Source organism: Zingiber officinale, chromosome 1B, assembly GCF_018446385.1.
Source record: "Zingiber officinale cultivar Zhangliang chromosome 1B, Zo_v1.1, whole genome shotgun sequence".
Classification (NCBI taxonomy): Eukaryota; Viridiplantae; Streptophyta; class Magnoliopsida; order Zingiberales; family Zingiberaceae; genus Zingiber; species Zingiber officinale.
The window spans coordinates 131499021-131523103 of record NC_055986.1 but is presented as its reverse complement, the minus strand read 5'-3'; the positions used below and the strand labels follow the sequence as shown (position 1 = coordinate 131523103).

The 24083-nt window shown below is 41.5% G+C and overlaps 1 protein-coding gene across 5 annotated transcripts; it reads left to right on the top strand.

Moving 5' to 3' along the window:
- The first annotated feature begins 765 nt into the window (after window positions 1–765).
- Window positions 766–22988, top strand: LOC121979653 (probable glutamate carboxypeptidase VP8). 5 transcript variants are annotated; one of them, XR_006111423.1, is made up of 11 exons: window positions 766–2023; window positions 3180–3422; window positions 4251–4403; window positions 5261–5329; window positions 5719–5809; window positions 18478–18561; window positions 18676–18764; window positions 18899–21008; window positions 21514–21627; window positions 21880–22014; window positions 22673–22988. XR_006111423.1 is itself a non-coding variant. In XM_042531651.1 (10 exons), exons 1-10 carry the CDS (start codon window positions 1091–1093, stop codon window positions 22853–22855), a joined length of 2094 nt encoding a protein of 697 aa, XP_042387585.1. In that variant the 5' UTR covers window positions 766–1090; the 3' UTR covers window positions 22856–22988. The 5 variants fall into 5 exon arrangements, 1 of the variants encoding a protein (XP_042387585.1); XR_006111422.1 differs by having other exon boundaries at window positions 18899–21066; XR_006111421.1 differs by having other exon boundaries at window positions 18899–21627.
- Window positions 22989–24083: the final 1095 nt, after the last annotated feature.

Genomic DNA, 24083 nt, shown 5'->3' with positions numbered 1-24083 from the left:
ATGATTCCAGAGCAATATCGATGGCTTCTACTAGGCTGCTCTTGACTAACTTCCTCGCACACTTTTGCATGTCCACCTTCCCCTGTCTGCTTGCTGTATCATAATCGCATCATCGCTGGTGCTGTGGGAATCCAATTCTTGTGAAAAATTGCAGACTGCACTGTGCAATTTCTAGTTTTGTCTAGTGGCGGCAACTTATTGGGGCCGGGAAAAAGAAGCACCCATGTAAATGCCTCCCTTAGTGACCGTGTACACTTTATAATTAGTGTGCAAGTTTTGCGATGCCACTTGCATGAGCTGAGTAGAGCGACTAATTGAACTCTGCAAATCAATCTCTCCTTGTCCCCATGACGCCATTACGATAGCAGCAGCAATTATTCCCAGGTTCTCATCATGATCACTGTGCAGCAACTATTCCCCGACACTGTGTCTTTAGATTTTTGGCCAGTTGCTTCCAAGGTTTTTCTTCTGCTGACAGAGAATATACTAATTATTCCATCCAGGAAGGGAATGTTTATCTTTTAAAATGTGCAATAAAGTAGAGTTAATGGATGCCCGATTTATAAAATTTTCCTATAAGATTGTATTTTTTTTTATTATAGTTCTTTAGGCCTGCCTAATTTACTAAATCTGTTTTTTTTTTTTAATTCTCGTGGTTTATTTTGTGTATCAACTATCTGTTTTGTATTTCATAGGTTAAACTTTGGGACATCAGCGCACAAGTCGTGTCCTCTTTCCTTTGATCTATCAGGTGTCCCCCTGGCGTCCTTCCCCTTTCCGCTATTCCATTCCCATCTGCCAACACCATACAAAGCCACCTCCCGGTAACACTAACGCCACCATTACCTCCCCACTCCACTTTCTGCGCACCCTTTTCGCTATCTTGCATTTTATTATCATCATTCTTATCAGTTATCACCATCACTTATTAAAGTTACCGAAAGCTACCCACATCCGCCTCCTCCGGACCACCACCGCCGCCGCCTCCTCCTATTCTTCTTCTTCTTCTTCTTCTTCTGTTCTTCCCCACTTCCTCTACATCCTTCCTCTCTTAAAAAGCTTTCTTCTGGAAGCTTCTCCTCCGGCTCCGATGCCGTCCAAACCCTTGCACTTCCGCGGCGCCTCTCTCTTCATCTTGTTCTTCTTCCTCCTCCTTCTCCTTTTCTTGTACTCCTTGCACCGCTCTTCCTCCTCCGATCGCCAGCACGGGCTTTCCGCCACCGATGCTCAGCGCCTCTTCCTCGCCCTTTCCGCCGGCGCCAATGCCACCATCGCCTTACACCTACGCACTCTCACTCTCCACCCTCACCTCGCTGGAACCCCTTCCGCTGCCGTCCCCGCCTCGTACGTCCTTTCCCATTTCCGATCCTCCGGTCTCCGCGTCTTCACCGTCGACTATTCCCCACTGCTCTCCTACCCCGCCTCAGCCTCCCTCTCCCTCCTCCGCTCCGATGGTGCGCTCCTGAAGTCCCTCCCCCTCGCCGAGCCCGCCGACCCTTCGGCCGCCGCCGTCGCGCCGTACCACGCCTACTCCCCCTCCGGTGCTGCCGTCGCCCCCGCCGTATACGTTAACTTCGGTCGCGAGAAGGACTACAACTTGCTCCATAGGATGGGCGTTGAAGTCAAGGGGTGCGTCGCGATCGCGCAGCGTGGCGAGGAGTACCGAGGCGCGGTGGTGGCCAGGGCCGCGGCGAAGGGAGCGAAGGCGCTGTTGTTATTTAAGATAGCTGACCTAGGTGGGGTTGAGAGGGGGACCGTGTTGCTCGGTGGGGTCGGAGATCCGCTGACCCCGGGGTGGGCTGCCCCCTCTGACGAAGGAGGCGAGAGGCTCGACGCCGAGGAGGCGGAGGTGAGGCGGAGGTTTCCTAAGATTCCGTCAATGCCGGTGGCGGAAGAGGTGGCGTTGAAGATTCTAAGTACGCTTGGTGGACCCACGATGCCGCCTGAATGGAGAGATGATTTGCGTTTGGCGGCGGAGTGCGGCGTCGGACCAGGTCCCATGTTGGTCAACTTCACCTATCAGGTAATCTCACCCGTCCATGGTTTCAATTCAGACACCTTTTGAACTGCCGTAGTTTATGGGGTCTTTTCATCTGCATACCTTACCCATCGACGTTTCACTTGGAGTATGTTGTTCACCTGAATTTTCTACCTGCGGCTGTCCTTTTTTTACTACCCAGCAATTTTAGCTTTCTGCTGATGGAAGTGGTCCAATGCCTTGGAGGAATTAATGACTTATAAGTCTAAAAGGCACCGTTTGTAGTAATTCTGTCTTGTATTGGCTCCACATGGTTTAACAATACTAGTATCTGTATGAGCCACGAGGACGTATGCTTGTCATTTTCATAGTTAGACAAATTGTTATTGTGTTACTATCACACCAATTCATTTTTTGGTCGCATCTCATTCAATCCCAGTAGTTGTGGTCCCAAACCCCAAGTGAGGATGCCCAAGTGAAGCAATGATAAGATGAACACCTGTGCTTTCTTCTTTCTCATTTATGAGGTGCTACTTTTTTGGATAGGACAACATTTCTTTTCTCAATAGAATATATCTACTGTACTTGCGTGATGAAATTATGTGCACGATGCAAATGCTCGAAAACATCAATTTATATGCCGAACTGCTTATTATTTGGCGGGTTGGAAGGGGTAAAATTTATGGCATGGAGTCTTTGAAAGGGTGCCTATGCACACATAATGTAATGTTGCATGATGCAAGATACATGAATTCACTAACACTTAAAAGGTCCAACTCACTATAATATCCTTGTCAGATTAAATGCATGCAGATGCTCATGTGTATGAATTCGCGAACACTTTGCCGTCAATATTCAATAATATAACTGGACATAGTTTTATGGTGCACAGTTCTTGATAACACTCATCTATGGGGTCTTCTTCACAAATTGTGGCAAAGAAGCTTTATAGACTTGCATGTTTCAAAACCTATTTGTTTATTACATTTGTATGATCTATTGTACTCTCTCTCTCTCTCTCTCTCTCTTCAGAAATATAATCTTTTTTGTCTATTTGGTTTATGGACATCCTGTCTTATTTGTTGAAATAAAACAAACTGTTAGCTCCTTGAATTTGATATGGGTCCCTTTGACTTTATTTGTATTACTGTTTAAATTGGGAACTTTTTATATATTTTTTTATCTATTGATCTTCATTAAGGAAGATAGAAAGGTGGCAAAGATTCAAAATATTTTTGGCATCATACGGGGAAGAGAGGAACCTGATCGTTATGTCATCCTTGGCAACCACAGAGATGCATGGACATTTGGTGCTGTGGATCCTAATAGTGGTACAGCTACCCTCCTTGATGTTGCTCGCCGTTATGGAAGTTTGTTGCGCTCTGGTTGGAGACCTCGAAGAACAATAATCTTATCTAGCTGGGATGCTGAGGAATTTGGAATGGTAAGTTATTTACCCGTTATATTTTAGGATATGTGTATTGGGTGTCAATTTGTTTTGTCTTGCTCATATAAAAATTCAGATTCAATTTGATTGTCGCCTGAGGAAAGAGAGCAAGAGTAATTCCTACGTAGTAGCGAGCACAATCAGAATTGTAAAGGACTGTCAATTGTGCCTTTAGATTCTTAGACCAAATTATGTGCCAAGTTCAGATGGATATTTTTGTCAAACTACTGCATGACTATTGTGTGTTTGATCACTGTCATCGCTGTCATCTTATAGGGTATATTTCTCGAACTTCAATTTGAGTGCCACTTATCTGTCGACAATCTTATCTCCAATTACATGATAGGTGGTTGGTCCTATAGAGCTTTGAATGAGAAAATAATCTGTAGGTTCATGCTTTTCATAGTAGTGGCAAGCACAATGGGATTGTAAAAGACCAATATTTCTTGAGAGTCTTCTTGCTTATTCTAAATTTTGTGTCAAATTAAAATAGAAAGATTTTTTTTACAAACTACTACATAGCTATTTTGTGTTTGATCACTGACATTGTTCTTATCATATGGCACATCTTTTGAACTTCAATCTCATTGACTTTATGTAATCTCATTTGGAAACTATGCTAGACACTTAGGTATACATACATGTGCCATATATAAATACCTGACTTCCAGTAACACACTTCAGCAATATCTGTCCATTCATGCAATCCTTGAGAAAGTCTTGTTTGGCTGAGGTCCTAGGCTGAATGTCTCATTTGATGATAGGATTGACTTAAAATAAGTGGCATACTTATTTTTCTTCTAAATCAGAGGCTAATCATCACAGATTGGATCTACTGAATGGGTAGAGCAGAACCTTGGATGGTTGACATCAAAAGCTGTGGTGTACTTGAATGTTGATTGTGCAGTTCAAGGTGATGGTTTTTTTGCTGGTGCAACTCCCCAGTTGGATAATATTCTAGTTCAAGTAATGAAGCAGGTAACTATAAGCAGTATTTGAAGTTGTCTTCAATCTATTTATATTAAAAATATGACAAGTAGGTTAGGTTAAGATTTTTTAGCTCATGATAACTTATACTTCTTTTCACCAATCTTGTAATTTCTTTGTTTGGTTGGTGTTACCGATGAAACATTAAGAACTTGATTATTAAAATCAGACGATTGTCAATTCAATTTAGGACACATACAAAGGTCCGTTTGATATGAACCACATTACCAGAGATTCAGGAGCACTGTAATGAAACCTGAACAAGTAAATGTTAAATCCCATCAACCATAACTGAAACATGCAGTCTTTTAGGGTTAGATTCTTGTAGTATATCTCTCTCTAAGCATATTCAATCGCCACTGTAATTTTCCTATTCCATTATCGAGCAATCTCTAATCTCTTTTGAAAGGTATTTAATGCATCTAGTTTTCAAAACATTTCATAAGATTGTTACTCTGTTACCTTCACTGATTTGTAAAATTGATCTAACAATATATATATTTAACTTTTTACTGTACTTTTAGCATGAAAATGTACTTCATTAATCATATTATGGTTTCAAATAAGTTATTTGGGTCTTATATTTTGCGTTGTGACATTCTTTCATTGTGGTAGAAATATTTACACGAACCTTGTGATTCACAATTTGCAAATTCACAAAAATGATAACCTTGATTTGACAACCTCAACAACCTTGGCTAAAAAAAGAATGATCCTTTTAACAATTAAGCAATGAAACCAAACTAATTGGTAATATTGAACGAGGGCTATAAATTTGAATCTGCAATGATGTTACCTGTTAGATTTGCCATTGTTTGCTTCCAATTAATGCCACCTTTATGTTTCAGATTCAAGATCCAGATATCGAAGGCACTGCAGTTTATGATAATTGGGTAGCAAATCATGGTGGTGTTAGTGTAAGTCTAAATGTCTATCCTTATTTCTTCCATTAATATTTGAAGATCTTGAGTGACCTTATCATTTGAATAGCGAGTACATGTTCAGAAATGGGAAAAAAAAAATTGATGTAGCTAAAGTTTTTTTTTTGTCTGTAATACAGTTCTCCAAATGTTTAGAAATTATCTTTTAGTCTAATAGTTTGTTTTTCTTTTCATTTTTGTTTAATATCGTGTTTTACCTATGCATTGAAATTATTGAGCATTTAGGTTTTCAGATGCTATGTCCGCAACTCAAGATTAATAACTCGTTTTATTCTCAATAATTTGGTCTATTGCTTGTATTATATAGTCTGATTTTAGTTTCCCCGTGTAATCTTTACGTCATAGATCATGATTGATTAATGCAGAAAATTGAAAGGTTGGGTAGAGCTGATTCAGACTTTTCTGCTTTTTTGCACATTGCTGGCGTTCCTTCAATAGATATGTTTTATGGAGATGGTATGCCTCTTTTTTCAATTATAATATTAAATAATAATCTATGAAGGTTAAAGATGTCTTTTTTTTAAAAAAAAAATATTTTGCTGTTGGTGTCCAAGGGCTGTTATGTTTTCTAGTCAAGTGAAAATTACGACATTAGAAAACAGCTCGCTTAAGCATTTCTGGTTGTTATTGCACTTAGTATCTTTGCAAATCTTTATTTTTGCACGTGACAGGTTACAAAGATTTGCATTTTCATCTTGTGTATGTTTAATTGCTCAAATCTTATGGAAAAAATTTACTTCAGAAATTTTGGTGGCACATATACATCTTTTTGCTAAAAAAAATCTGAACAAAGATATCCAAAATGTTATTATTATATGTGGTATATAGTTCCACAGAAAACAAGTTGAGATGGTATGGAGATGTTATTATATTTCACCATTACCTCGTAAAAGAGTGATTGACAACTACTGAGCATGGAGATACTCCACTTATCAGCTAAAATTGGTGCCAGTGACTAATATGCTCATATTTCATTATGAAAATGAAACTTAGTTACCTTGATTAACAAATCCCTGAGTTTAACTGTCTAAAGTTACTAATTCATGAATTATTCTATGATAACAAGCGAGTTCAATTGATTTGAGGACCTCATGTTCGGTCGGACAACAGGCAGACAACCAGACAGTCGAGTGAAGGATAGGTTAGCAGCTTTACTCTGTACAACTGATATGGTGATGTCTCGCCCGAGCGACATCCGGTTGTCCTATAACGAGACCCAGGCGTATCTCATCCTACCCTTTTAGAAGTTTGTGCCACTGACAACAAAGCATGTCCAGCATGCAAATCGTACTTTATAATCTTCTAGTCTTGTCACATCGGAGATTTGTATGCCCGCTTAAGAAAAAGTGTCGAGGACACTTTTTAACTTGTCTTTTCTTAGCACGTTTTGTAAAATGTGCATATACTTTGAGATGCACATTATAAAAGGGGGTTCCCATCTAAGTGGGAGGTATGCGATACTTTGTTATCTACACGCTCTTAACTATTGTTGATTTCTACTATTCTTCTCCACTGAGCCGAGGATTGATTTGAGCGTTGGAGGGTCAATGTCGGGAACCCCTTCTCCGCTCGGCATTAATGCTCCTGGTTTTGTAGGATAGCACGGAGTCTTCTTTCAATCAATCGTAGAGCCATGTTCCCAGCCTGCCATCTTCTCAGCTTTCTGACAGGATCATATTTGGCACCGCATGTGGGAAACTCACCTGCATACGAGACGTGAAGATGGAAGATGTTAGACGACTCACCACCGTGATGCTAACCCAAGAAGATTTAGAGATGTTGATAAATGCCAGGGTTGCGAAGATGGTGCGGCAGTAATAAGAGACAACAACCAATTGTCGAGCGTCGAACGACCCAGCCGCGTCGGCGATAGGCTAACGAGCTGACCAAAGAGCCTGAGCGAAAGACCCCGCAGGTCGCAAGCCGAACCACAGGCCGACTAGCGCCTTTCGGGAGCACTGAATGCGCCGATCCCATATCATCGAGCGTTTTTCCGCATGCCCTCAAAAGAGCAAGGTCGAGCTGAAAGGACACAAGGATCCTCTTTCGAGAACGCGTCTGTCCGGGATGGGCGAAAAGGTAAGGCACCCCGACTCTATGACTCTCTCGAGCGGATCAATAGATAGTTCTTCCAAGAAATCCTCGACGATCAGTTGTCACCTCATTATAGGCCTTTGACGATCGAAGAGTACACGGGGTCTAATCAAGTTCGACAACATGGCCATGCTCCACTAGTACATCGATAGAGTTAAGTGCCAAGTATTCCTCACCATGCTCTCCGGATCGGCGCAAAGGTGGTTCAAACGCCTGTTGATCGGATCAATATGCAACTTTAAAGACTTCTGAACGACTTTTCTTCAGCATTTCGCTAGCAGCAGCCGCTACCAAAAGACGAATGTGAACCTGTTCACGGTCAAACATTAGGAAGCATTATGGGCCTACATAAAAAGATTCAACTAAGTGGCCATGGAGTCAGCCACCCAGGAGATCCTGGTAAATTCCTTTTCCCAAGGAATTACAGATGGCGATTTCTTTTGCACACTCATCCAAAAGTCCCCGAGAGACTTCGACCACTTGCTCAGGTGGGCTACGAAGTACATTAATGTCGAAGAGGCCCAGTCAGTGCGGACAAAGGAAGTGATTCCCGAGCTGGCGGTTGTCCCAGAGCATCGAGCGATCCACATCCATCGACCGCCAAGAGGGCCTGAGCGGGCGCAACCCAGCAACACCCAGAGCCCCAAGCCCATGCAGTCCAGCATGTGGAGGTACAATGACCAAAGTTCACCGAGCTTCGATAGTGGACTCCGTGTTTCTGTTCTGCTTTTCTGTTCTTATCATCTCGACAACTCACAACACAAGAGATTGCTATTATCTCAACCCAAAGCTGTGCAGACCATCTTCCCAAAGATTTCGCCACCGATCTCCATCTCTTGATCGCCACCATCCCCGTTGATCGGGCAGATAACATGATGATGGCAGGGCGGCACCCGAGCAACACTGACTATATCCCCAGCGAAGAGACAATCAGAGGCATGCTCGGGCATTCGCTAAGCGGCCACACTCGTCAGCCCGAGAAGAAGAGAATCTCAGCAATGTCGCTTGGGGCGACATCGATATGATGGTCGGAGGCCTAACCGACGGTTGGAATCCGACGTTGATTCCAACTAGGTTCAGAAATCACATGTCAGGCGGTTGGAAATTCATCCAACCGGTGCAGCAAAGAAAAAGCACAAGGACTCGAAATCAATTTTGGTTCACAAGATTTGGAGGTAGTAGAAGTCCCTCACGATGACGCCTTGATCATCATGGTTGTAATTGTTAACTATAATATTCACGACACTTTTGTTGATAGGCAGTCTGATGAATATTATATATTATATTCAAGAAGGCATTTGATCAGCTTCAGATCGATCGGAGGGAACTTCAACCCATGACAACTCCACTATACAACTTCATAGGTAATGAGGTGTTGTTGATTGGCCAGGCTCGGCTGACCATATCACTCGGAGAAGAGCCACATGTGAGGATGAGGACGATAAATTTTATTGTAGTGGATGCTTTGTTCGCTTATAATGTTATATTGGGCCGACCAGCGCTGAACGAGTTCTGAGCGGTCGTCTCCATGTTTTGTCAAAAGATCAAATTTTCTGTGGATAACTCGGTCGGTGAAGTTAAGGGCGACCAACTTGTAGCTTGCCGTTGCTATGCGGAAGTGGTGAAAATTGAGTTGTGAGCCTCTCGGAAGACCCAACGACTTGAGGCCAATGCCACTACCTTTATTACGGCTGATCTGAGCACAGAAACGAAGGCTGAGTTGGTTGCTTGTCTAAGGCAAAATCATGATGTGTTTGCGTGGGCAACTCATGAGCTCTCGGGAATTTCGCTAACAATAGTGCAATATGAATTGCACGTTCGATCGAGTGCTAGGCCAGTCAAGCAGAAGAAAAGAGATTTCAGCTCGGAACAAAATCAGATTATCCGTGTGGAGGTGGAAAAGCTGCTGGAGGCGGGGTAGATCCGAGAAGTACAATTCCTGAGCGGCTCGCCAACATGGTGATGGTCTCCAAGTCGGGTAACATATAGCAGGTTTGCATCGACTTCAGATATCTAAACAAGGCCTACCCAAAGGATTACTACCCTTTGTCGTGCATCGATCAGATGGTTGACTCCACGGTGGCCTGTGAGTTGATCTGCAAGCTGGATGCATATCAGGGCTACCATCAGGTTTCACTCGCCAAGGAAGATCAAGAAAAGGTTAGCTTCATTACGGCAGACGGGACTTGCTACAACGTTATGCTGTTCGGGCTGAAGAACGCCGAGGCCACCTACCAAAGATTGATGAACAAGGTGTTTCGATGGCAGATCGGCAGACATATGGAGGTATACGTTGACAACATATTGATAAAATTCCTCCGAGTTGCTGACCTGCACACAGATATGGAAGAGACATGTCGAACCTTGAGGAAGTACGGAGTCAAGCTCACCTAGCAAGTGCTTGTTAGGAGTAAGAAGCGGACGGTTCCTTAGTTACATCGTAATCGAGCGTGGAATCGAAGCAAATTCAAGCAAAGTGAAGGCACTCTAAGACATGCCCCCTCCGCGTAATTTGAAGGAAGCTCAGTGACTGACCGGACGAATAACAGCTATGTCAAGATTCATCTCCAAGTCGTCCGATCAGAGTCCGTCATTCTTTGAAATTATGCACCGAGCTACCAAGTTCTAATGGGACGTTGAATGCGATAAGGCGCTTGAGGAACTTAAGAATTATTTATCTTCTTTACTTGTACTTGCGAAGCCCATCGCCAGCGAGTGCTCTGGATATACTTGCCTTCCACAGAGCGAGCGGTCGGATCGACGTTGGTGCGATAGAATGACAATGAACAACAGTCAGTGTACTTTTTTAGCCATTTATTAAAAGATGTCGAATGTCGCTACACCAGTCTTGAGAAGCTGGTGTATGGGTTGGTCCTGGCCATTCGGAGGTTACGCTCTTATTTTCTCTCGCATCCTATAATTGTGCTAACTAACGGTACACTAGGGAGAGTCCTCAACCCAGAGGCATTCGGACGGTTAATCAAGTGGACTACGGAGCGACATACAGTACCGGCTCAGTTCAGCCATCAAAGCGCAAACCTTAGCCGATTTTGTGACTGAAATATAGAACGCTAAGCTAGAAGCTACTTGGAAAGTATATGTAGACGGGTCGTGCACTCAGCAGGGCAGTCGAGTGGGCATACTTTTGATATCATCACGCGAAGACAGAATGCACTGTCCGTTCGGCTGGATTATCGGGTTACAAATAATGAAACAAAATATGAAGCTTTTATTTTCGATCTGCATGCAGCTCGACATGTGGGAGCCACAAGGGTTCGTATCCATTCAGATTCCCAACTGGCAGCTTAGCAGCTTTTAGGTACTTTTGAAATAAATAATGTCAGATTGAAATTATTTGCTAAGACTTAAAAAATTAAAGGCAGGATTCCAAGAAGTAATCGTACAAAAGATCCCTGGGCGAACAATCAATATATAGACGAACTGGCTAAGCTAGCAAGTTTTTCAAGCCTCGTAGTGCTGGATAAGCCAATCAAGCAGGTGATATTGGTGGCTCATATCGATAGAGCGGCTGAATAGGAGCACCAAGTGATTGGAGGACACCTTTGATTGATTTCCTCCCGGTTGGGAGCAAGTTCGGTTGAACAAAAAGAGAGTTGGACGGTTCACATTAATAGGAGACCACTTATACAAGAGAGCTTTCTCTAGGCCATTATTAAAATGCATCGAATCGGAAGACGTTCAGTACATCTTACAAGAAGTGCATCAAGGTTCTTGTGACAACCATTCGGTCGGCCGTTCTCTAGCTCTGAAAATCTTGTTGGTTGGATATTTTTGACCTACCTTGCACATAGATGCCGTCCGGACATTAGCAACTTGCCCATCATGTCAAAGATACCAGAACATATCACACTGACCTATAGAAGAGCTAAAGGTGCCCATTGCCTCTTGTATGTTCGACCAGTGGGGCATGAATTTTGTTGGACCCTTCCCCATAGTAACCGGTCAGAGGAAATTTCTGCTCGTGGCTATGAACTAGTTCTCTAAATAGGTGGAGGTGAAACCGCTTGCCAAGATAATCGAACATATGATTATCAAGTTCTTATGGTAAAATATCGTCTGTTGGTTTGGCGTTCCTCACAAGCTCATTTCTGAGGAAGACAATTTCGAGGATAGAGGCTTAGAGAGTGGTGTGGCTGCTATGGTATTCTGCAAACATTCACTTCAGTAGTCGATCCCTAGGGCAACGACCAGGCGGAGGTCACCAACAGAGAAATTCTTAGAGGACTCAGAACTCGGCTTGACCACCTTGGGGGAAGCTGGGTCGATGAGCTTCCGAGTGTACTGTGGATGTACCGCATCACTCCTCGAGAAGTCACCGGCATCACTCCGCTCCACCTGGTGTATAGAGGAGAAGCAGTAGTGCTGGTCGAAATAGGCGTGGAGTCCGATCGGAGACAACTATTCGATGAAGAAAATCCCGAGCGGCGGTTTATGGAATTAGACTTGATAGATGAGATTAGAGATAAAACAGTCGTTCGACTGATGGCATATTAGCAAAGGATGAAGTAGAACTACAACAAAAGGGTGATTCCAAGATCATTTCAGGTCGGCGACTTAGTCTGGAAAAAAGTCAAGCCGGTCGACGATGTCAACAAGCTGGAAGCTCTATGGTGTGGACCATATAAAGTAATACATAAGCTCAGTTTAGGATCTTATTATCTATAAGATGAGAATGGAAGAAATCTGGACCGACCTTAGAGCGCAAACCATCTATAGCCCTATCGGATCGGGAAGAATTTATGTAAATTACAAAAATATTTGTTCTATAAATGCAAGAAAATTTAAATGAAAAATTATTGAGTATTCCAAATTCTAACTATTAAAGCAAGTTATAAGCGAGCAAAGTCATCGCGCCTATGTGTGACTCGCACTGTTCGAACATGTCATAAGTGAGCTAAGCTCTCACGTCTTCATACTCTTGAGCCATTTGGCTAAGTTATAAGCGAGCAAAGCCCTTGTACCTAAGTGTTAAAGACTCACGCTATTCGGGCGAGTTATAAGTGAACTAAACTCTCATGCCTCCAGACTCTTGAGTTGTTCGACCAAGTTATAAGCGAGCAAAGCCTCACGCTTAAGTGTCCCAGACTCTCGTACCGTTCGGACTAGTTATAAGTGAGCATGCTCTCACGCCTCGAAACTCTTGAGCCGTTTAGTCAAGTTATAAGCGAGTAAAGCCCTCGGGTCTAAGTGTCCCATACTCTTGCACCGTTTGGACGGGTTATAAGTGAGCATGCTCTCACGCCTCCAGACTCTTGAGCCGTTCGGTCAAGTTATAAGCGTGCAAAGCCCTCGTGCCTAAGTGTCCCAGACTCTCACATCGTTCGGGCGAGTTATAAGTCAGCATGCTTTTATGCCTCCAGATTCTTGAGCCGTTCGACCAAGTTATAAACGAGCAAAGCCCTCGCGCTTAAGTGGTAAAGACTCTCGCGCAATTCGAGCGAGTTATAAGTGAACTAAGCTCTCATGTCTCAAGACTTTTGAGCCGCTCGGCCAAGTTATAATCAAGCAAAGCCCTCACGCCTAAGTGTCAAAGACTCTCGCACCGTTTAGGTGAGTTATAAGTGAGCTAAGCTCTCGCGTCTCTAGACTCTTGAACTGTTCGGTCAAGTTATAAGCGAGCAAAGCCCTCGTGCCTAAGTGTCAAAGACTCACACCATTCGGGCGAGTTATAAGTGACTTAAGCTCTCACGCTTCCAGAGCCGTTCGGCCGAGTTATAAGCGAGCAAAGCCCTCGTGCCTAAGTGTCAAAGACTCTCGTGCCGTTCGAGCGAGTTATAAGTGAGCATGCCCTCACACCTCCAGATTTTTGAGTTGTTCGACCAAGTTATAAGCGAATAAAGCCCTCACGCCTAAGTGTCCCGTACTCTCGCACCGTTCGGGTAGTTATAAGTGAGTAAAGTCCTCACGCTTAAGTGTCAAAGACTCTCGCGCCGTTCGGCCGATTTATGAGTAAGTTGAGCTCTCACACACATAGGCGCTGTTCAGCCAAGTTTTGAGCAAGCTTTGCTCTCGCGCTTCGTATTGCTCGAGTAGACCGAAAAAGCTAAGTCTCAAATACTAAAAGCAAGCTTTAAATTAGCACGTCTACATATCGAGAACACTATAAAGGAGAACGGGAGTGCATGGAAATAAACTTAGCAATTTTTTTTCAAGAAGTACTTAGCAGGTACAAGGAATTGTTACAAAATTAACAAGAAAACTACGCCAGATTAGCAACTAAATCATCTGGGAGTGAATCCACGATTTTCTCCCTCTTGATAAACTTATCCTGGATCTCCGTTGAAAGATAGACACCCTCCTTTAGCTGTTGAAGGTCCCATCAATGCCGTAGCTGAATAGGCGGAAGGTCCGGTCGGTCAACATGTGGTTGAAAGCCTCCGAATGAAGGTACTCGACTCTGAAAGCCTCTCCGAGCTCATCTTCTTAGAACTTGGTGAGTTGGACCTTGGATGCCTCCAGCTCAGCCTTCAACCTTCAGTGATTGCAGCTTGGCGTCTTTTTTAGCGATTGTTCGTTGGTGCTCCATGATCCGGAGCTTGTAAGCCATCTGTTCAGTAATTCGACTAACTTGCTCTATAGCCAAAGCTGCCTCCGTCTCCTCAAGCTTTTTGGCTAGAAGCCGAGTCTCTTTATTTTTGATATCTAGGTCTTCAATGTCTCGGAGCTTCTTGCATTAGCAAAGTTAATCTTCGACTCAAAATTATGAACCTGCTTGGCTAGCAGGTCGAGCTGAAGGTCCTGGTCATGATTCTTATTTTTTTCCACGGTAAGCGCTCACTCGAACCCTAGGAGTTGTTCGGGAGTTGTATCCAAGTCTTACTTCAGCTAGGCCACTTCAGCGGTTAGTCGACTAAGGCCTGCGAGGCGCTTGTCTCCTCGACCAGGATCTGTAGCTGTTTATTTTCATGTTTGAGGAAAGTCAGTCTTTGGCAGGCCAAGTTTTCCAACCAGAATGGCTAGAAAAAGAAGTCAATTATGACCGACCGGGAAAACGAATAAGAAAACTCCAGATAAGCTTACCCTAGTTGATTTCTGGCTGAAGCTGTCAGTGAGCTCACCAGGTGGAATTGTGGCCGCCTTGACCCTAGCATTCGCCCATGTCTGGGCTAAGGGACCTTGTATCCTGACCTGGTGTTCTGGGGAGCGCAACTTAGCGTCGTCCGGATGGCGCCAGTCATCAATTGGTAATCTGATGATGGTCGTTATATGCCTACGGCTGCTCGGATCGGAGGGCTCTGAAGGCGCCTTGCCCTTGGACTTGGCCATTGGGGAGGAACGGATAATCGAAGTAGGGGTTGCAGGGTTGGCCGGTGGTGGCATCAGGCAGGAAATCGGTTGTGCTATTATTGCCCCGTCCGACAGCTCGAACAAAGAAGGTGTCCGATCGGATGATGGAGTGGGTAAACCAACCGTCCTCTCAGGGACGACGGATGAAGAGCTCTCACCCGCTCGGACGGGGGTCGAGGAGCTGACGCGACCTCAGAAGTTTGCGGAATAGAGATCTTCGACCGGGAGGACGCCTTTGACTAGAGCCTTTTTCGGCGTTGGCACTGGATCAACGGTTTGCTGGAGGTGGCTGACTCCGACGGAACAGCTATGGGCGCCATAGAAGGGTGCTCGGGTGGCAGCTCACCAGTGTTAGCTGCAGCATCGCTGGCTGCTGCCCGACCTGCTCCTGCTTCACCGGTTAGTTCTTCAGATTGTCTGACCGGCAATAGCTCGCGACTTTCCAGCTCAGCCGACCCTTGGCGCTGATTTCTCCATCAGTTAACTTGCCCTTGCCGCTGAGCAGCGACCTGAACATGACTTGGGTTGTAAAAAAAAATAAGAAATCAGTTAGATTAAAAAATGACAGAAGGAAAAATGACTTACCAAAGGAGTTGGGCAGCTGAGCTCGAATAGAACTCAGCCCAAATATATACAGAATGTCCTCCAGTAGCATCTTATGTATATGGTATTTCTGACTGGCCAAGTGCGCAACTACTTGAAGGTAGGTCGGCTCCCATCAGTATTTTCCCAGCGTGGGGGGTTTCGGCAGCTCCTTTTGCTAGTCGGTCAGGAAAGAGGGCCGGTCAGAAAGTCGAACGTAGAAATAGTGATCCTACTAGCCCTTATTAGAAGTGGACATCTTTTTAAAATAGACGACGCCCACTTAGGCTTGAAAGAGAAAGGTGTCTGGCTCGGACAATTTTGGGTAATAAAAATAGTGGAAAATGCGATGCAAAAGAGGAATGTTGTACAGGCGGAGTAGAACTACAACCCCGCACAGTAACCTAAATGAATTAGGTACTAACTATGATAATGGGATGTGAAAATACCTACACACTTCAGAAAAAAGGGATGAATAGGAAATTACAGACCGACATATAATTGGTCTTTGAAGAAAGGAAGTCGTCCGGAGGTGTGTGGGGACGGTCATAGGCAGAAGGTATTGCGATTTTGTGATCGTCGGGAATGTGATAGGTCATTTTCATCTAGTTTACCTTGTCGCTGTTAAAGTCCGACTCGGTAGAAGTATACCACAACCCGTGGACAGCCGAGGGTGAAGGAGAGCATGCCATGGAACGAGTATGAAAATCAGAGATCGAAGGGAGAAAGGCAAAAGAACTTACTAGAGAAAGATTGTCGATGAGGAGCAGAGAGCAAGAAGCAACGAAGACGAAAATGAAGGATGCGATAAGGTGAAGGAAGAAATTAAGGGTTTAAAAACCTTGTTGTCAGTTGTCCTGAGTCATCCGATCAAGGACTTGGGAAAACGAGGCTTAATCTGGGTTGTCGAATTTGAAAAGGTAGCTATCACATCAGATCCTAATAGTCGCCTGTCACATCACACATGCGGTGACAGAAGATTGCAACGTGTGACATTCAACTATAGGTGGCATTAATGAGGAATGGAAGCATATGATTAAAAGGCGTGGTCGACGTGCTTTACATTAATGACAGAGGATTTGAGCGATTTTCAAGAAATCAGGGTGATGTCAGCAACAATTAAAAGGCACTGAGATAAGTGGTCGTTCGGGAAGGAAGAAAAAGGCTAATAAGGCTAAGAAACGACTAAGTATTGTCTACGTCGTGTCCGAGCGGCATCAGTCTCAGAGCCTCCCGCTCGAGGAGTTAGTCAAAAAAAAAAAAAAAAGGCTAAAAAAGCTAATAAACAGGTAATTGTGGTTCGCATCGGATTTGAGTGGCGTTAATATTGGAATCTCCGGATCGGGTTGAGATCAGCTTCCTGAAGTGTCGTAAAGTGACGATTGTGATTGCCGAGCGACGACTCTAAATCCTAGAACACCCGATCGGGAAGAAGAGTCGCAAAAAGATGCTAATTGTCCAGTTAGTCGAATTTGCAGTCTCCATCGATTAGACTTGTGTTACGATGATGAAGAGGGCCCCACCAAAGATAGGTTAAAGCAGGGAAGAGCGACTGACATGGAGGTCAAAGTCAAAATATCAAAGGCCCAGGATCATAGATCATGCGAAGTTGGCCGAACATGTCTCTAATGTCGATCGAACATGATCGTCCGAACGACTCCTCTAAAAACTTACAGCTGGGGTTAAGAGACAGATAGTAAATCTCCCAGCACATCGTCCCTGTCGAGCGGATCTCATGTCGGGTTGGACGATAGACAGAGCCTATTGACAACCAGACAACCGAGTGAAGAACAGGTTAGCAGCTTTACTCTGCATAACCGATATGGTGATGTTCGATCGAGCGACATCCGGTCGGCCTATAACGGGAGCACAAGCATATCTCATCATACCCTTTTGGAAGTTTGTGTCGCTGACAATAGAGCATATCTAGTATGCAAATCGTACTTTAGAAGCTTTCAGCGTGTCACATCAAAGATTTACACACTCGCTTAAGGAAATGTCTCAGGGACACTTAATTTGTCTTTTCTTAGGACGTTTTGGAAAACGTGCATATGCTTTAAGATGCGTGCAGAGATGCTACAGTGACACTATAAAGAGGGTTCTCATCCACAGGGGGAGGTATGCGATTATTTATTATCTACAAGCTCTTGGCTTGATTTCTACTATTCTTCTCTACTGAGCCAAGGACTGATTTGAGCGTCGGAGAGCCAACACCGGGAACTTCTTTCCGGCTCGGCACTAACCCTCCTAGTTTTGTAGGATAGCGTGGAGTCTTCTTCTAGTCAACCGCAGAGCCACGTTCCCAATTTGTCATCTTCTTAGCTTTCGGACAGGATCAATAGTAAACCAACCTGTGCAAGAGCATGAACTTGATTAAATCAACTGTTTTGGTCTCTTTTTTCCTTATAGAACTGTACCTTCCTTTTTTGCAACTATATTTAAGCTAACGCTGTGCATAAGGTAGATGTAAATAGTTTATTCAGTTTTTAACAACTTGAATGTGTTAGGCTTTATATAATGCTACACATTTTTTGCAGGGCAGATTTTCCAAAAGGGGTGCACCCAAGTTTTGAGTGTTTTTGAACCACACGCCATGCTTTGTTTTATTCATCTCGTCTATTTTACGCACTGAAAATACTTTTGACTTCTCAAAGTTATTATTGTTATTATTATTTTGATCATTTTGTTAAAATATCCTAGGAGATTTATGAGAGTAATATCTACAAAGATAATTCTTTCTTTGAGCTGAAAAGTTTATAAAAAAGTTGTCTAGGTGTTTTGTCAAAATAGTATAAAGAACATTTTTACTTTAGAATGGTTCTTTTCAACTTGAAAATTTTGAAATATACTAATTGGCTCCTAGGAAGTCTATAGTCATAACTTTTTGGCCAAAATAACATACTTTGGCGCCGTGTACTTTTATAAGACATAAAATGAAGTCATATTTCTTCTTGATTCTCTCACTTATTACAATTTGTTAATTATATCATTGTTCTTTCCAAGTTTTATGAGTTCCAAGTAGTTGCTTTTGGTTGTTCTTTGAATCTTTCTATTGACTTGGGCCATTGTTTCTGGAAAGATGGCATAGGTTCATTGTCTCATTTTGTGATCTGATGGGTAACTATGATTTCTTCTTCCAGTCTTCCATGGCTACCATACTGCTCTAGATAATTTCAAATGGATGGCAGAACATGGTGATCCATCATTCCATCGTCACATAGCCAGTAAGTGTTACACGTTTCCAGACGTCTGTCACAAAGTATCTCAGTGCATGCCTGTACTATTTGTTTTTTTGTTTTTTGTTTTCATTCAGCTGTTGTTTTGTGTATGCTTTTCAGTTGCTGAAATATGGGGGCTATTAGGTCTTCGTCTTGCAGATGATCCAATTTTACCTTTTAATTATCTTTCTTATGCTACCCAGTTACATGTAAGTGCTTATTTGCCTAAGCCTTGTTATGTATCACTTTTGTTTCTTTCCTTTTATTTTTCTTCCTGTAATTTATTTTTGTCTTGCATGCCCCAATTGGTAATCTATGTTTATATTGAATTGAAATTATTCAGGTTGTCACTAAGATATGAACTTTTGCATTATTTCATACTTGGCCTGGTAAAATTGCTTGTTTATATCGGTGGAAGAATAGGTACGCAAGTTACAGAGCCATAACTATATTTGTCTGATCACTAAATAAACTAGGAATCATCTTCGTTCTTTTGGTCTTCATGGGTTATATAATTACTGCACTGACCTTTCTGTAATATTTAGGATTTTTTTATACGTTATGTATATTTATCTTGCTAAATTCATAGGCCTTGGTTTAAAACAAATCAGAACTTTTAGATCATATTGCTACATGTTATATCTGAGGGGTGTGAGGGGTGTCCTAAGACAATTGTCTTATGATTTATATTATTTATTAGATAAATAAAGATTCACTATTTGAGTATACATATTTAATGTGTGTGATTGGATCTTAAACTCATTTACTGAATGTTCAAAATACGATTATGGTAACTAGTGAGCATTTTTATATGTGTAATTATAAATGTATTGAAATCTTCCTTTGTCAACGAATTGATGTATTCGGGCATCATTGATTTTGTGAAACTAGTATGGATTATACTCTTTGGTCTAACCAAGTAATTGCTCTTCACTAGCGGGAGACATTGATATGTCGAAAGTTAAATGTAGATGCTAATTGTGATAACTAGTTTATCGGAGTGAGTTGTTGTAAGACTTCATATGATTATTTACATATATGGATATGTCAATGAATCTCTTATTGTAGTTCAAGTGTAAGTTTCCTTCGACTTGAGGTATTCAAGTCAATTTGGTTATGGAGACTTATACTTGGACATCCTAAGCAATCATCTCGTTGGAGGTGTGACCCCGGATGATTGGGTATAAGTCAATGTGCTCGAAGGTGTTTGGATAGCCCATAGAGGATTTACCACTCCATACGAGGAGACATATTCCCTATGACCACTTATCAGGATTATTATTCAAAGTTTTTAGTAAAAGCATCACATGTTAGGAGTATTGTACTTTTGGACACATGTATGAGTAATTTGAATTCGCAGAACGAGGAAGTATTACTTGGGATAAGTGTGACATAGACGATTTCCTGAACTAAGTGGGTATAAAGAGTGAAAGAAACGAGACATAACTCACTGTAGCTGTTGAAAGGTTTATAAGTGGTTTTGAAAATGTACTACTAGGTGACATCATGATCGATTCATAATTAATGATTAATTATTGACGACCAACATAATCGGGACCGGTCACATGCACTATGAGTTTATCCATAGGACTTAAAATGAGTTTGAAAATTGGATTCTCATATCAAGACTGAATCTGATTGGACCAAACGAGAAGCAAATATGGAAAGATATTTATCGGAACGAAAGTGCGGATGTGCTGTCTTTTGAATACGAGTTGAACTCTCTTTGTTTTAATTATAAATTAAATTGGTTTGATTTTAATTAAAAGAGTTTTGGTTTTGAGCCGAACCAATAATGGATTGTGTTTTGGTTAAGACTTATTGGGTTGAGTTTGGGCTTTCTTATCAAACCCATTTAGGAAATCTATATATTGATATAGAGTTGGGAGAAAAATAAATAAATTCAATTTTGGATCAAAACCTAATTTAATTAGGTTTAATCCCCTCCTCCCTCTCTAGCTGCCGACCACAAGGGGGAAATCCCTCGTGTCGCTGCCTTCCGGCCCCGGCCAGCCAACCTCCCAACGGCTAGCAACCCTCGGCCGACCAACAGGACCCCTAAGGTGCTTCCTCCGGCCGGCCACTGCCGCTCTAAGGCAAGAAGAACCGGCGGACAGATTCTGTCTGCTGGCGCTGTGACCCCCCTTTCCGGTCTCTCTTCACTCCGTTTCGGCGAGCAAAAGTTGCTACCGGAATTCCAAAGCCTCGGGGTACCTCATACCTTATTGGCAGCGAATTACGGACATCGAGAGAAGAAAAAGGAGCGGACAGCCCCTTTTTCCGGCCGGACAGCAGCCTTCTTGTTCGGTTCCTCTCTCTGATAACAGTCTGGTTGCGTATGCCACCGGACACCAAACTCTGTCTTTGCACGCAAAGCTAGTCCCTTTCGCGAGGACGAAACTCATGACTTCTGAAGTCATCTTGACGATTGCTTTGCGTGAATATGGATAAAGGTGAGGCTCCGAGAGCGTTACTTGATTGATGCTCTTTCCACTTTGCATCATTTGTCAGGTATTCCTGGAGTAAATTTATTTCCATAAAATTTTATATTGCCATCATGTATGAGATGTATCTCTGTATGCGTGTGTCGTAATAATTAGGAATTATTATTCTTTTTGTCTTCCGCTGTGTATATGTACGAAACGTGTTTTAGCACATACTCGCATTGGGCTCCCTAACACTAGCTCCATAGTAGGTCAAGCATAGAGGGTTGTGTTTAGTTTGCGAAAAGCTATTTTCTTAACTTTTCTTTCTGTTTATCATCTAGTAGAAATTCCTTTACCTTTCATGCATTTGCCAGGCCATACAAAATTTATCCCTGTACCCAATTGTATTAATTAGTAAGTATTATTGAACCTGATCTCATAGTACTTTTGCTTTGATAGACTCAAATTATAGTGGCATTTTGAGATATGGATAGACAAGAATTGGACTTTTTCTGTCCTCTTGCATTTGTAGGAACATGCAACTGCATTGGATGTCTTGCTGGATGAAGGGATATCTTTACAACTTTTAAATACATCCATTGATGAGCTCACTGCCGCTATCAGAGAAGCTGTAGAAGAAGTACAGGTCAGTTTCCAAAGTTACCAAAGAAAACTATATTGTATTACTAATAATTAATTATTATTGTTGTGGCTGTTTTCACTTTTTTTTGTTTGGTTCTGTACACATCCTCTAGCAACACAAATGTGATATATAACAGTCTATACTGGGGCACGTGAAGTGTGTTTTATCAATTATTTTCAACTACTGTAAAGAGGATAGCTGATTTGAAATGCTTTTATTCTAGAGGCATATAAATTGTTCTTCATGCATTGACAGAAATTGCAAGAGGCAAAAGACACTGGGTATTTTGCTTCTTTAAGGCGGCGTGCTTTTAATGATCGCCTAATGCTTGCTGAAAGAGGCTTTCTGGAAGCAGAGGGCCTTAAAGGAAGACCATGGTTTAAGCATTTGGTAAGCTTATTATAAATCTTAAATATTCTAATTTGTTTATATAGAAAATATGTATCCCCAATTAACTCAATCTCTTGATTTCTGGAATATATTTGAAGAGTTTTAGAAACAGAGGCTGTTCCAACTAAACAAAGCAAAATACGACCATTGTGACAATTTTTTTTTCATATTATTGCAAATAAGGATTAGTACATAAGGACATCTCAAGTTTTGTTTACCATATTTTAGAAGTATCTTATATTGTCATGTTTTCTTTACCAGGATGTGACATAGATTGATATGGTTGCCATTTTTTCATATGGTCTTAGTCTTTTATTAGTAAATTTTAAACCTCTTGCATGTATTGCCATATACATCTGATAGATACAGATTTAAATCAAGGATCCAAATGAAACATGGGAAGCGTATTCTAGACTTAGATATCGGTGTTTCAAATTGGGCATTCCACAATGAAAATTTTCACCTTAATATTTGCCTCAATTTTCTTTCCTTGTGCAGGAGCTTACCATATGATTTTGACTGTAGAGTTGGTTAAAATATTTTAGTGGGTCTTAATTTTTTTAGTCTATTCTTTTGTGTACTGAACTATTATAGCTTTCTTTTTCTAAATTTGGAGTTTGAATATGTTGATTTGCTAAATTGCTGATTGCTGGGGCAGTTGTACTCACCTCCTGAGGATTTCGAAAGCAAGCTGTCTTTCTTTCCAGGGATAGCTGATGCCATTTCTCAAGCTGCACAAAGTACGGGGAAGGAAGCACATTCCAGTCTTCAACATGAGATTTGGAGGGTTGCTAGAGCTATTCAAAGGGCGGCTGCTGCTCTCCGAGGAGAGCTAATTTGAGATCAAAGAGAATGGAAATTGTAATAATTGTCCATATGACTCCAAAAAAAAAAAAAGTTTATCTTTTCGGTGATAGCTGTCTCGAATCTTTGACATAGAATGATAGAACTCTGTTTTTGTTGGGTGTGCTTTAGCCAAGCTTTCATAAATTTTATTTTCATGGCGATTGTTTTCTTTAACAGCATGACGACAACATTCTCGTTGCTTTTGAATGTTTGGGTTATTTCCGTAACGTTAGTGTGCAAATGCCATATATTTCCGAAATGTTGTTTCATGATGTGCATTGTGTTTACAGCGATGAATCAATTTAAACAAGCATTCTTATGCAATAATGATCTATACAAACTGGAACAGAAAAGTTTTGAAGACGTCTTTTATAGATACTTTTATGAAGGGAATTTGTATACCAAGTTTCAATGGTTTTCGTATCACATATTTTAAAATTGTCATGAATCCTAGATTTTATACATTTTTATATTTATCATTAAATGTGTGCTACCATAGAAAGACAGTCCTTACAGAATTTTATGGTGTGTATGCTGGTTAACTTTTCATTCTTCAAGGTCGTGTTGTACTCTCAGCTATGAGAGACACTATTTAATTCTCTCGATATTTCTATATGCAAACGTGAAATTAAACTTAAAAAAAACGACTACCAAATAATCTGTGACGTAAGAAAGTTTTAAGGTGGTCAATTGTCAAATGTAATGCACGTATACTCTATTTTCTAAAATCATATTTTTATTTAGATCATCCAATAGTTTGCTATTTGGATTACTTCAGGATTAGTGTCATTTTTAACTTTAATTTACTTGTTCGATCAACACACATACTCGCCTAATTTGAAAGGTTAGTAGTCTAGTTTGTGATATGACATAATTAAAAGCAAATTAATGGTTAACATTGAACTTAAAAATTAGTGATACTATATAGATATGTCCTACGATTAAAAAGACGGTATTTGAAAAAAAAAAAACTCACAAAAATTAAGAGGACGTCTTTTACTTTTATTATTATAAAAAAGATATTTATTTTGCAAAAATATCAAAAGGATGTATCCTTATTCTAATATTATTATAACCATTATAATAGTTATCATTATTATAATATAATATTTTTTTTATTGACTAAATCCAAATTATTATGTGTAATTTTTTTTTTATTAATTTAGTTTAAAACAATTAAATTTAATTAAAATCGTTGGAAATTATTTTAATATTATTATAAC